The following is a 13,006-nucleotide window of genomic DNA, read 5'->3' on the forward strand; positions in this document are numbered from 1 at the left end:
AGCACCTACAAACACTACCTCTTTTCTCCCTCTGGCCAAGAATCTAAAATTATTTTCTTACAGAGCTTCTGAAAATACAATGAGGATTATATGCCATATTATGATTATAGCCTGTCATCCTTTTCAAATTGAAGCTAGCTCTTAGGACCTTTATAGTAAATAAAAATAGGAAAAGATAATGGCAGAGGAAAAAGTCAAGCAACTAAATACAGAGGTGTTAAAACCAAAAGCACCAGATCCTTTCAAACTAAGCTTTTCTTTTGACTTTCATAGGTTTTTTTTTAGTAAAGTACATTAGCAGCTGCATTTTTAATTACTTCTGATAACTTTATCTTCTCCTAGACAAAATACTAAGCTTTTATTACTGTAGTTTCAGATCTCTTGTATAATATAATCAGTGTAAGAACTGAAGGTAAATTCTACAGAAAGTAGAATTTCAAATAAACTCTACAGAAGCAACCAAGGACAATAATTTTATCACAGTGCAAGGTTTTGTAACAACTGTTCGGAGTTCATAAACAACTCCTGTTTATATCTCTTATTCATTTGTATAGGATAACCTCTACTTTAGTGACACTTTCTACATGTTCAGAAGTGTATTGCAATAGTTTTAGATAATACTGGATAGAGGAAAGAAGGATACACTTCTTTCTCACTAGTGCTTACTTTTTTTCAAACAATGCAAATAGGTTCTTCAACATTAATTTGCACCAAAAATCATTCCATTGAATGAAATTCCACTCTTTAAAGAATAAGGAAAACAGTAAAATGGAAAAGGCAGAAACATTATGCCAGTCAGTTATTACAGCATTAGAGGTGAGGGATTTAGTTCTGTTTGGGAGAGAGAGAGAGACTGAAAATATACATTCCATGATGTGAGATGGGCCTTCCATGATGAGTTTAATGTCTTCTTTTACAAACTTTCAAACATTTTAAAGTCAAAATCCTGTGTACGTTTATTCAAAAATGCAGTCCTACATACAGAGATTAGATAAACTTTTACCAATAGGTCTATTACAGTAAAAACTAATGAAGATCATAGCAGGACACAAGAGTCCTGTTAAAAATACCTAAATATCTGTGAAATATACCGTATTTTCCGGCGTATAAGACGACTGGGCGTATAAGACGACCCCTGACTTTTGAGAAGATTTTCAAGATTTTTTGTCTTATACGCCGGAAAATACTTACATGCCAGTTGCCAAGTGTCCGACACAAGCCCGATTCAGCCCCGTCTGTTGCAGATGGTTCAAAGCCTCCCTTTTGAAGCCCAAAGGGGCTTTTCCTTCCACCCACCCTTTGGAATAAACGCAAGAGCTGCATTCACACGATGCGCTCTTCCAGGCCAGACTCTGCAAACGGTACGCCACACCACCACGGGAACTCCGAGTCCCCGCCTTTCGGCAGCCTGCACAACCGAACACAATCCGGCTTTGAGAGTACATTTTTTAAAAAATTCCATTTATATCCCGCCCTTCTCCGAAGACTCAGGGCGGCTTACAAGCTTAGCAGTAGCCTTCATTCTATGTATATGCCTGCTTATTAGGGCTTTCACCCACACCCCAAGCGGCATTATTACAAAGTCAGCTTAATTGCCCCCAACAATCTGGGTCCTCATTTTACCTACCTTGGAAGGATGGAAGGCTGAGTCAACCTTGAGCCTGGTGGGATGTGAACCTGCACTAATTGCAGGCAGCTGGTGTTACTTAAGGAGGCATTAGCCCACTGCTCCACCAAGGCATTTGCAGACGGAGCAGCCGCCGCATCTGGAGCCAAGCCCCGCCCAGGAGGCGGTCAGCCAGGCGGGCCCAGAAGATGCGCTGGAGAGCCGGGCTTGGGGCGGCCATGCCGAGGCTGGCTGGCGAGGGCCGCTGCTTGGTCTGCGGGCGAGAGGGGTGCCAGGCCACCAAGTACCGCTGTCCAGACTGCCAGGAAAGATAGCGAGTAGCAGGGCGCGCTCTGCTTATGCTCAGATGCCGCTTGGGCGAGGGGGAGGGGCTTCCTGCTGCTCCTGGGGTCTGGCGTTTGCAAGGGGGAGGGGAAGGGGCTTAGAGGCTCTTGGGGGTGGGAAGGGAGAGTCACATTGGAGGGGGGACTGGACTAAGGAGGCTTGAAGTTGCTTTGCAAGAATGGGGGCGCTCGATTGATTTATGTACTATTTTCCGGCGTATAAGACAACTGGGCGTATAAGACGACCCCCCAACTTTTGAGAAGATTTTCATGGGTTAAAAAGTCGTCTTATACGCCAGAAAATACGGTAGCATATTTAGAGAAGGCACCAGTATTACTAGAGGACACAGATTGGCAAGAAAAATGATAATGATCAAAGGAATCTTGAAGAAAATGGTTTTAGAATTTCTCCTAAATTAAAGAAAATAAACATATACTGGCATAGAAAGAAGGGTGTCATGATCACAAGAAAAAAGTTGTTTTGTGATAGGAATGGAGAACAAACAGTGTAAGTCACACAAAGCAAACCATCAGATTACAAAAAATATCAAACCCAAGAGTGTATGCCATGTCTATGGATATTTGGTAAACCAAACTGGTACAGCCATTTCTCAGTTTTGGCCTATCACATTAAATAAGACAGACATTAGCACATTCTACAGAAGAATCCCAATGGCAGTTAAGTTCTACAAGCTGAAGTTTCACTTTACAAATGTAAAATGCAAAATTCCTATTGCAGAAAATATTATACGTAAGACATCTTACAATTAATGAACAGATGCATGGAAAATGTACTAAAATTAACATGCAAGAAAACCATAATCCAAAAAATAAAATAGAAACATAGCTCTTACTTCTATACCTTGCAACTGGAAACCAAAGCAGAAATCAGTATGGAACCTTCTAGTTCCACAATATATAAGCAACTCAAAGCAAAAATATACGGAAAAGCAAAAATCACAGAGAAAATCATAAAACAAAGTTCAGAGATCTTTGACCAAGTTAAACAACTCTTAATAACATAAATATTCACAACTCCCACAATATTCAGTTAGTAAGGATTGCTAAGAATTGAAATTAAAATGTCTCCAAGTTACCAGGTTGCCTATCAAACAAGATGTTCCATGTCTATGGGTACCATTATATACATAGCAATCTCGCTAAAATGAAGCATTGAGTGATGAAAGGCTACCTGGAAACTCCAAAAACGTTATCTTAGCATTGTTGATAGATGAAATAATGCAATCCATAATGGTGACTGAAAAATATTTGGTTAACAAAAATCTAACATTTCATTTTCATTCACTAAGTCCTAACTATAATTGACACTCACAAATATGCACAAATATTACAAAAGAATAACCTACAATTGATTAGTAGAGCGACGGCTTCTTAATTGAAGAGCTACTTTACTTTGTCCTTAACTACTTCGGAAACAATGAGTTTGCTAAGAGAAAAGTGTGTCTAAAGATATTTTCACTGTGCAAAAGAGTGGGATAGCTGAGGCAATGGGGAAGAACAGCCAATCAAAAGAGGGCAATGCAGGACACCTCCTCCTAGATTATATTCCAGGAAAAGAAGGTTGGAAGTGGAGGTGGATTTTGGAGGTGGATTAAACTCAAAGAAGCCCAGATCCCAAACCTCAGAATACATACTACGGTCAGGAAGATAGAATAATTTTAGTAACAGGGTAGGCTAGTATTGATAGGCTACTAAGGTATTTTCTAGAAGTCAACCCATTTTAAATTATTTCATATAAATGAACTTGTCCCTTGTTTCTATGTTAACAAAGTGCTTGTTCCAACCTATATCTTTTTCCATATTCTACCTAGTATTGTTATTTTAGATATTTTGAAAACTAGAAAGATTTAATGATGGCAGCAGAACAAATAGATAACTGGGGCGGGGGGGGGGGGGAGAGAAGGGTATGCAACTATAAGATGAGATACATATTAAATAAGTGAATAAACATCCAATTAACATTATGTGAAAATCCACAAATCCAAAATATTTTCTGAACATAAAGATCCTTATCAAAAAGTCTCAAAGCATCTTCCTAAAGTTTCAGCTTACAAGCCTAAATTAAGCATTTTATCCTACTTTTATTATAGGCTGCCAGGCTTCTGACAGAACACAAATGTAAGGAGCCTAGAATAGAAGAAGCCATTCATATTTTTTGCACAGTATCATACATAAAAATAAAAGATCCATTAAAAGAAGGGCTAAAAAAGAATCCATAAAACAGAAAAAACAGAATCTATATAGACTGATACAAAATGCATTGCAACTGTATATTACTACTACTTACAAGTAATGATATACGGTCATTTATAGAAATGCTATGTAGCTAGCAAATGTTAATATCCCTCCTTATATTTTAAAAATTGTATTGCATTTAAGAGATATTTCAGTTTAATGCCATATGGTATAATCTGAAATGGTAAAAATGATTCAACCACGACAGCAATTTTCCATTTTGATAAGAAACTTAAAACATGTTCATGCCAGATTAAATACAGCAGCTACAATCATTCTATAAAATTTGATCTGCCTAATCACTAACTGATATTTACACACACGCGCACTCACATGAATGTAGTGTGTGTGTGTGAGAGAGAGAGAGCCCTGGGCCCTACAAGGGAAGGATGAGTTAGAAAAATAGTTGCAGAGCTGTTCTGAGGAATTTTCTATGCATCTAGAGGATAGAATTGCTCTAATCTACTCAGAAATAGACATTATCTAAGCAAGTCCTAACATAGTAACAAAAAATACTTTTTGAAAGGTTATCTGGGATAAGCCTTTGAGTCCTAAGTACCGTAAGTAGACATGTTCTCTCTAATATAAACTCTGCAATCAATGGTTTGGATGTTCGTTCTTCCTAGTTGATAAAATATCTCTAGCGAGGTAAATGAATAACTGGTCCAGGGTGATAGTGAATTCATCCTTGGAAAAACAGATGCTGCTGCCTGTCTTGAAGGTGATGGGGTGGGTACAATCCTTCCTCAAGGGTCCTTCATGTACCCCCAAATCCAGAAGAATTGTGGATTTATTCAACTTTCTCTTTCTGGGAAAGGCTACCGAGAAGGTGGTGAGACTGCAGTTGCAGAAAAACCTTGAAGAAGCATTACCTGAACCAATGTGATTTGTGTTCAGAAATGAACACAGCACCAAGACTACACTGCTTTCTTTAAATAACTCCTGACGAGAGTGGGAAAATGAACATGTGACCCTCCTTGTGTTCTTTGATTTCTTAATAACTGTTGATTTCATAAATAATAGTAGCATTTTAGACCATTTCCAAGGATTGCAGGGTACTCGAAAGTACTATTTTGTTCCTAGGGTACCTACGTCAGAACTATACTAGTCAACTTCATTAAATACATTGTTTACCATCACCATAAGAAACTTTGCAAAGCGGAGGGAAGGAGAGGTAATCAGCTTACCTCAGTAAGGGCATGCAACTGTCCTTCATGTACACAGACACCCATAAACCTACAAAACAGGAGTAAAATCTTAAATCAGAAACAGTGGATTTTGTAGGGGTTCATTATTTTTGAATCATTATAGTACATATGCAGTTTTAAAAAATTAGAAATATTGGATGACACCAGTTCCAAAAACATTACACAACTGTTCTGCAATCAAATATACTACTTTGTATGTAAGACGGTAACATTTTCCTTTTAGTTCAAGCATAAATAATGAACTAGTGTATTTGACAACAGGAAATAAGTTCCAATTCTCCTATGCTTAAATCTACGTGGAAGTTTCAGAATGTATGTAATTGTTCACATTTTCATAAAAAGTTTAAAAAGTCTTTTATGAAGAAGTCTTATGACCATTACAACATCCCTGTGGTCATGCGATCAAAATTCAGACGCTTGTCAACTGACTCATGTTTATGATGGTGACAGTGTCCAGGAGTCATGTGATCCCTCCTTTTGTGACTTTCTGACAAGCAAAGTTAATGGGGAGGCCAGATTCACTTAACAACCATGTTACTAATTTACTAAGTGAAGTGATTTACTTAACAACTTTGGCAAGAAAGGTCTTAAAATGGGACAAAACTCACTTAAATGTTTCACTTTAGCAGCAGAAATTTTGGGCTAAATTGTGGTCATAAGTGGAGGACTACCTATATGATACAAACTTTTTAATAAATTAGAACTGAAATAACAACTGGATATAGGTAAGTAGACCCATCCCTCATTTTAAGCAGAGTACCAAATTATGTTTTGTTAAACAGTGATAAACAATTTTAAAGACTTGTAGCCAAAAGAATACATAATTTTACATGCAGTAATAATAAAACATCATAACAAAATTAGAAAAAGCATGACCTATTTATTGTAAAATGTTACATTAAATGAAAGTTTTTTTATACTATAAGTTAATTATATGGTATTTATAGGCCTTATTGCATAGGAACATATCTTCCTAGTTGCTCACCAACCCTCCCTTCTCTATTTTATTTTAGGAAGAATTGGAGAAGAGAAATTATTTATTTTCTAAAATCAACTTTTCTGGCTAGAAAGCAGCTGAACTTTGGCCTCCATCCACAATACACCTATGAGTCTCACATGTACATAAGGCATTTTTCAAAGTGAAAGGAATCCAGAACTCAGTTGTTTCCTAACCACTAGCCAAAACTTTTTTTAAAAAAAAACATAAAAGAGGGATAAGGAGAAGAAACAGTTCCTGCAGTGAGAAACAAGTGGTGGGAATGGAAAGGTCACAATGAGTGAAACAGAATCTTGCATCCCAAGAGCAGAAGGAAGAATAAAGAATGGAATCTGAGACATGACTGTGAACAAGAACAAACAATGAACTGACTTTGTACTTTATGGTTTAGACCAGGGGTCTCCAACCCCCGGTCCATGGCCTTGGTACTACCCTGCAGTCCATAGGGAACCAGGCCACACAAGTGGCAGGCAATCGTGTGAAACCATCCCCTCTCCCCCTCCCAATGTCCCCGCTACTGCCAGTCCATAGAGTAGGAAAGGTTGGGGACTACTGGTTTAGACATTACCTCCACCATTCAGTTCTTGGGCAATATGTTGCTTTTCTTTTAACATCAGACAAGTACCTCCCTCAAATATTTCTTTGGTATTTTGCCATTTTAGTAACTGCTATTCCTTATGCAGCTAGCCACTTTCTAACACAGCCTATACCATTTTCAAAGAATTTTATAAACTGAATTTGAAAATGGAGATCCAGATTAAGTATCATGAAACCTGAAAAATAAAATTCTTGATAGGTTATATCATAAGCAAATGAGTTCTTAGTATTTTATATTGCTGTTGGGAAAATAGCTTTAACTATGTCATCTCAGATGACTGCAAATATACATGTATCATTTAGTTCAGGACAACACTAAATTCTGGAATTTTTCACTGAAGAACTGAAAATATATTTCAATAATAAAAGTAGGAAATAATTCTGAGGAACTAACTTACAAAGAAAGTGCCATTTTACATTCTCAAATACCATTTTTCATACTAAAAAGTTAGTATTTATGAAAATCTGTCTTGAATAGAAATTAATTCTCAGCACCGAGTTGCCTATTAGCAGGAGCAAGTTTATTTATTTACCGGGTTTATAAGGCATTCCAATTAGCCTACAGTTGAGCAGCACACAACTCACCAGTACATAATTGGGATTAAAAACAACACAAATTCAATTTAGAAACAAAATATTATAATAATACACATCTAGTAGATACATGCAGAAAAAAATAATTCATCCTCAAGATGGATAGTAATAGAGAACTGGCCTTCCGGTTAGACAAAACAGCCAGGTTTTCAAAGCTCGAGAGGGAACTATTGAATGTTGGGGGAGGGGATAATATTCCATAGGAGGGATACTGACAGAGAAGTCACGGTTCTATGATCCATGAAATGGCAGTCTCCTATCAAGGGCATATGAAATTAGTCCCATGGTAGATCTTATAGAGGGCAGAAATACTGGGAGAAAGCAGTCCTAAATATACCAAGACCATGAACTATGGAATTTTAAAGGTGACAACCAGCACCTTGAATTGCACCTGAAAGCTAAATGGCAGCCAGTGCAGCTCTTGTAGTAGAGATGTCTTGTGGAGGGGCATAAAATGCGCTTAAAACTAGTCTTGCTACTGTATTCCGAACCTGTGATAATTTCCAAATATTTTTAAGGGCACCTCCCATATGGCGTGCATTGTAATAGTCCAATCAAGAGGTAATTCAGGCATGAATGACTATGACTATTTCCTCTCACTCCAGGAAAGCCTGCAATTGGTGCACAATATGAAGCTGTGAAAAGCCCTCCTGGCCACAGCTGCACTTGCACTTAAGCAGGAGCTATGAATACAAGAAGATCCCTCCCATCCCCAAAATCAGCTCTATTTGGGAAAATGCAATCTTTTCCAGATCTAACAATGTAATCTCACTGGAATTATTAGGCCTTCAAACCTCAAACCACTCCTTCCTGCTGATGGAAAATCTTAACTTGTTCCTCTCCTTTCAGTTCCAGACAACCTCCATATATATGGAGAGCACTTTGACAGGATCATCTAGGAGTCAAGTTGGGTATCATCAACATAACCCAGGGGTAGGCAACCTCGGCTCTTTTATGACTCATGGACTGAGTCAGCTATGCTGACTCAGGAATTCTGGGAGTTGAAGTCCATGAGTCATAAAAGAGCCGAGGTTGCCTACTCCTGACATAACCAATAAAACCTAGGCTTGTACCAACAGATTTTGCTTTAGTTACGTAAATACTGAATAGAAATAGAACAGTGAGCCCTGTGGCATCCCACAATTGAGAGACACAGGGCTCAGTCTTTTCCCACCACACTAAAAATGAAGCTGTCCCTTCAGAAAGGAGAAAACAATGCCCCCCCCCGCTCCTAACTCCCACAGATATCTCAAAAAGATAGCATGATATCAAAAGCCATAGACAGATCAAACAGAAGCATGAAGGTCATTCTGCCTCTATCTCAGTCTCATCAAAGATGACCTATAACTGTGTAATCCATCCACTTTCTCTGCCACCTTCCCACAAAAATTGTCCAGTATATCCAGACTGAATGGTAGTTTCTTGAAGAGGGGGGTTTCAAAGAGGGTAGTAATACCTCCCCTCTCAAAGATGAAATCACTATTGTCCCAACTTAGCTCCTACTATAGTAGGCTTTCACCAATCAGGAAGGGCCAGAGTCCAAACTGCTATTCACTTCCTCAGGATTCACAAGATCAAACACAGCCTCAAATTTATCAAAGTAGAGTCCAGGAAAAAAAAGGAAATAAGCAGTCAAATATTTTGAAAATCAGTTTATATCTACGGGTGTGTGTGAAGTAACACTACTACTTCATCTTGCAATTAAACTGGAAACAAGGACTGGATTAGTGTAGCACACGGACTCTTTGATGAAAATTTTATTTTCAAGTGGTTGTGCTTACTGTATTGTGCTATTAGAAAGTGGTTAATATAATTATATATTATATTGCATATTCTTTGACATTTCAAAGGAAATGTCATTAATTATGGAATATAAAGCTAAAACCCCTTTTTTGTTTTTCAAAACTTACTTTCACAACCTCTTTGTAAAAATAGAAAATGCTGACTGAATGTCAAAGTTATGAAATTTTTATTTTCCTATGTCAGCTTTTCAGAAACAAATGTATTAAGATGCACTGGAAATCCAATTTTATTATAGAAATTAAGTCCCCAGAATTTCTTAGTTTAATCTAAACAGAGCATATATGTATGTACTAGTTATTAGATACAACTTCCAACAGTTTCATATAGTTGGGAAAACAATTTTGTAGCCAGAAATAATATTTGGAGCTATTGATCCATAATTTCAAATGATACATGAAACTTTATTGAAAGTTTAAATTCTAAATTTTCAGTGTAGTTAACAGAATCTACCAAATGAAATATCTCATTATTAAAAAATGGTTTCCAAACATAATTCAGTGATAGTTTTAACCTATAAAATTATAAATCATCTAAGATGGCAGTAATTAAAGGATCACCTATTTGATATGAGTACTTATTTCCTGTTTACTGAGATCTTAATCAAAGTACTACCTCAGTGTTTTAATTTAATTGCAACTTTTTAATCCTTTTGTTGCTAGTCATCTTTGGGGAAAGAAAAAACTGGCTATCAAAGTGGAAAAGCAAGTTACACATTTGTTTACATGAAGAATTGGAAGAACTGTAGAAATTAACTTATCAGCACTTCCAAATAAATTTTTCCTAGCTTGCATAGTGACTGCAAATCAGAGGTGACATAAGATTTCCTTAACCTCCAATTCTTGATCATCACTGGAAAGCTCTGAATTTGCTGGGGGAAGACCTCATAGATTTTTTTAAAAAATAATATTGCATACCTAGGATTCACTCTGTAGTGCTGATCTGGCACATAATGAAGAGAAGGCTTTTGAAGCTAATTAATTTTAAAATTGAATCTTCCCTTATAATCACCTCCATAGAAGTCTGTGAAGCAAAGCATTTTGCATGTCACCAGAAATATATTCAAATACATATGATGAACACATGGACACCAGAAACCCATTTGCTTTCTGTTGGAAAAGGAAAAGGCTGTTAATTCATAGAGAATTACCGTATATACTTGAGTATAAGCCGAATTTTTCAGCCCACTTTTTGGGCTGAAAAATTCCACTTCGGCTTATACTCCAGTCAACAAAAAAACTTACCGAGGACTTGTGCGCGGCCGAGGCTTTGGTGCTTCCGGGATCGCGCGCACCTCTCCCAAGCCACCGCCATCCGGAGACCTGCCGAAGTTTGGGGAGGTTTGGGGAGGTGCGCGCGCACCTCCCCAAACCTCCCCAAACGTCGGCAGGTCTCCGGACCTCCGCGCCTTGCCTGCCTGCTTCTTTCCGCAGCGGAAAGAAGCAGGCAGGCAGGGCGCGGAGGAACGGAGACCTGCCGACGTTTGGGGAGGTTTGGGCGCCTCCCCAAACCTCGGCAGGTCTCCGTTCCTCCGCGCAGACCCGCCGACGTTTGGGGAGGTTTGGGCGCCTCCCCAAACCTCCCCAAACCTCGGCAGGTCTCCGTTCCTCCTGCCGACCTTTGGGGAGGTTTGGGCGCCTCCCCAAACCTCCCCAAACCTCGGCAGGTCTCCGTTCCTCCTGCCGACCTTTGGGGAGGTTTGGGCGCCTCCCCAAACCTCCCCAAACCTCAGCAGGTCTCCGTTCCTCCTGCCGACCTTTGGGGAGGTTTGGGCGCCTCCCCAAACCTCCCCAAACCTCGGCAGGTCTCCGTTCCTCCTGCCGACCTTTGGGGAGGTTTGGGCGCCTCCCCAAACCTCGGCAGGTCTCCGTTCCTCCTGCCGACCTTTGGGGAGGTTTGGGCGCCTCCCCAAACCTCCCCAAACCTCGGCAGGTCTCCGTTCCTCCGCGCAGACCTGCCGACGTTTGGGGAGGTTTGGGCGCCTCCCCAAACCTCCCCAAACCTCGGCAGGTCTCCGTTCCTCCTGCCGACGTTTGGGGAGGTTTGGGCGCCTCCCCAAACCTCCCCAAACCTCGGCAGGTCTCCGTTCCTCCTGCCGACGTTTGGGGAGGTTTGGGCACCTCCCCAAACCTCGGCAGGTCTCCGTTCCTGTTTGGGGAGGTTTGGGCGCCTCCCCAAACCTCCCCAAACCTCGGCAGGTCTCCGTTCTTCCTGCCGACCTTTGGGGAGGTTTGGGCGCCTCCCCAAACCTCGGCAGGTCTCCGTTCCTCCGCGCAGACCTGCTGACGTTTGGGGAGGTTTGGGCGCCTCCCCAAACCTCCCCAAACCTCGGCAGGTCTCCGTTCCTGTTTGGGGAGGTTTGGGCGCCTCCCCAAACCTCCCCAAACCTCGGCAGGTCTCCGTTCCTCCGCGCAGACCTGCTGACGTTTGGGGAGGTTTGGGCGCCTCCCCAAACCTCCCCAAACCTCGGCAGGTCTCCGTTCCTGTTTGGGGAGGTTTGGGCGCCTCCCCAAACCTCGGCAGGTCTCCGTTCCTCCGCGCAGACCTGCCGACGTTTGGGGAGGTTTGGGCGCCTCCCCAAACCTCCCCAAACCTCGGCAGGTCTCCGTTCCTGTTTGGGGAGGTTTGGGCGCCTCCCCAAACCTCCCCAAACCTCGGCAGGTCTCCGTTCCTCCGCGCAGACCTGCCGACGTTTGGGGAGGTTTGGGCGCCTCCCCAAACCTCCCCAAACCAGCGCCCAAACCTCCCCAAAGGTCGGCAGGAGGAACGGAGACCTGCCGAGGTTTGGGGAGGCGCCCAAACCTCCCCAAAGGTCGGCAGGAGGAACGGAGACCTGCCGAGGTTTGGGGAGGCGCCCAAACCTCCCCAAAGGTCGGCAGGAGGAACGGAGACCTGCCGAGGTTTGGGGAGGCGCCCAAACCTCCCCAAAGGTCGGCAGGTCTGCGCGGAGGAACGGAGACCTGCCGAGGTTTGGGGAGGTTTGGGGAGGCGCCCAAACCTCCCCAAAGGTCGGCAGGAGGAACGGAGACCTGCCGAGGTTTGGGGAGGCGCCCAAACCTCCCCAAAGGTCGGCAGGAGGAACGGAGACCTGCCGAGGTTTGGGGAGGTTTGGGGAGGCGCCCAAACCTCCCCAAAGGTCGGCAGGAGGAACGGAGACCTGCCGAGGTTTGGGGAGGCGCCCAAACCTCCCCAAAGGTCGGCAGGAGGAACGGAGACCTGCCGAGGTTTGGGGAGGTTTGGGGAGGCGCCCAAACCTCCCCAAAGGTCGGCAGGAGGAACGGAGACCTGCCGAGGTTTGGGGAGGTTTGGGGAGGCGCCCAAACCTCCCCAAAGGTCGGCAGGAGGAACGGAGACCTGCCGAGGTTTGGGGAGGCGCCCAAACCTCCCCAAAGGTCGGCAGGAGGAACGGAGACCTGCCGAGGTTTGGGGAGGCGCCCAAACCTCCCCAAAGGTCGGCAGGAGGAACGGAGACCTGCCGAGGTTTGGGGAGGCGCCCAAACCTCCCCAAAGGTCGGCAGGTCTGCGCGGAGGAACGGAGACCTGCCGAGGTTTGGGGAGGTTTGGGGAGGCGCCCAAACCTCCCCAAAGGTCGGCAGGAGGAACG

General features: G+C 42.3%; 1 protein-coding gene across 1 annotated transcript in view; it reads right to left on the reverse strand.

The window, feature by feature from the left end:
• TESK2 (testis associated actin remodelling kinase 2) overlaps window positions 1-13,006 on the reverse strand; it is a 78,938-nt gene that overhangs the window by 39,129 nt on the left and 26,803 nt on the right. The window contains exon 4 of the mRNA XM_081325680.1: window positions 5,394-5,442. Within this exon, the coding sequence (XP_081181806.1) occupies window positions 5,394-5,442 (49 nt within the window). The remainder of the gene's footprint in view (window positions 1-5,393; window positions 5,443-13,006) is intronic.

The sequence above is a fragment of the Vipera berus genome (assembly GCF_964194415.1).
Source record: "Vipera berus genome assembly, chromosome: 3".
NCBI lineage: Eukaryota > Metazoa > Chordata > Lepidosauria > Squamata > Viperidae > Vipera > Vipera berus.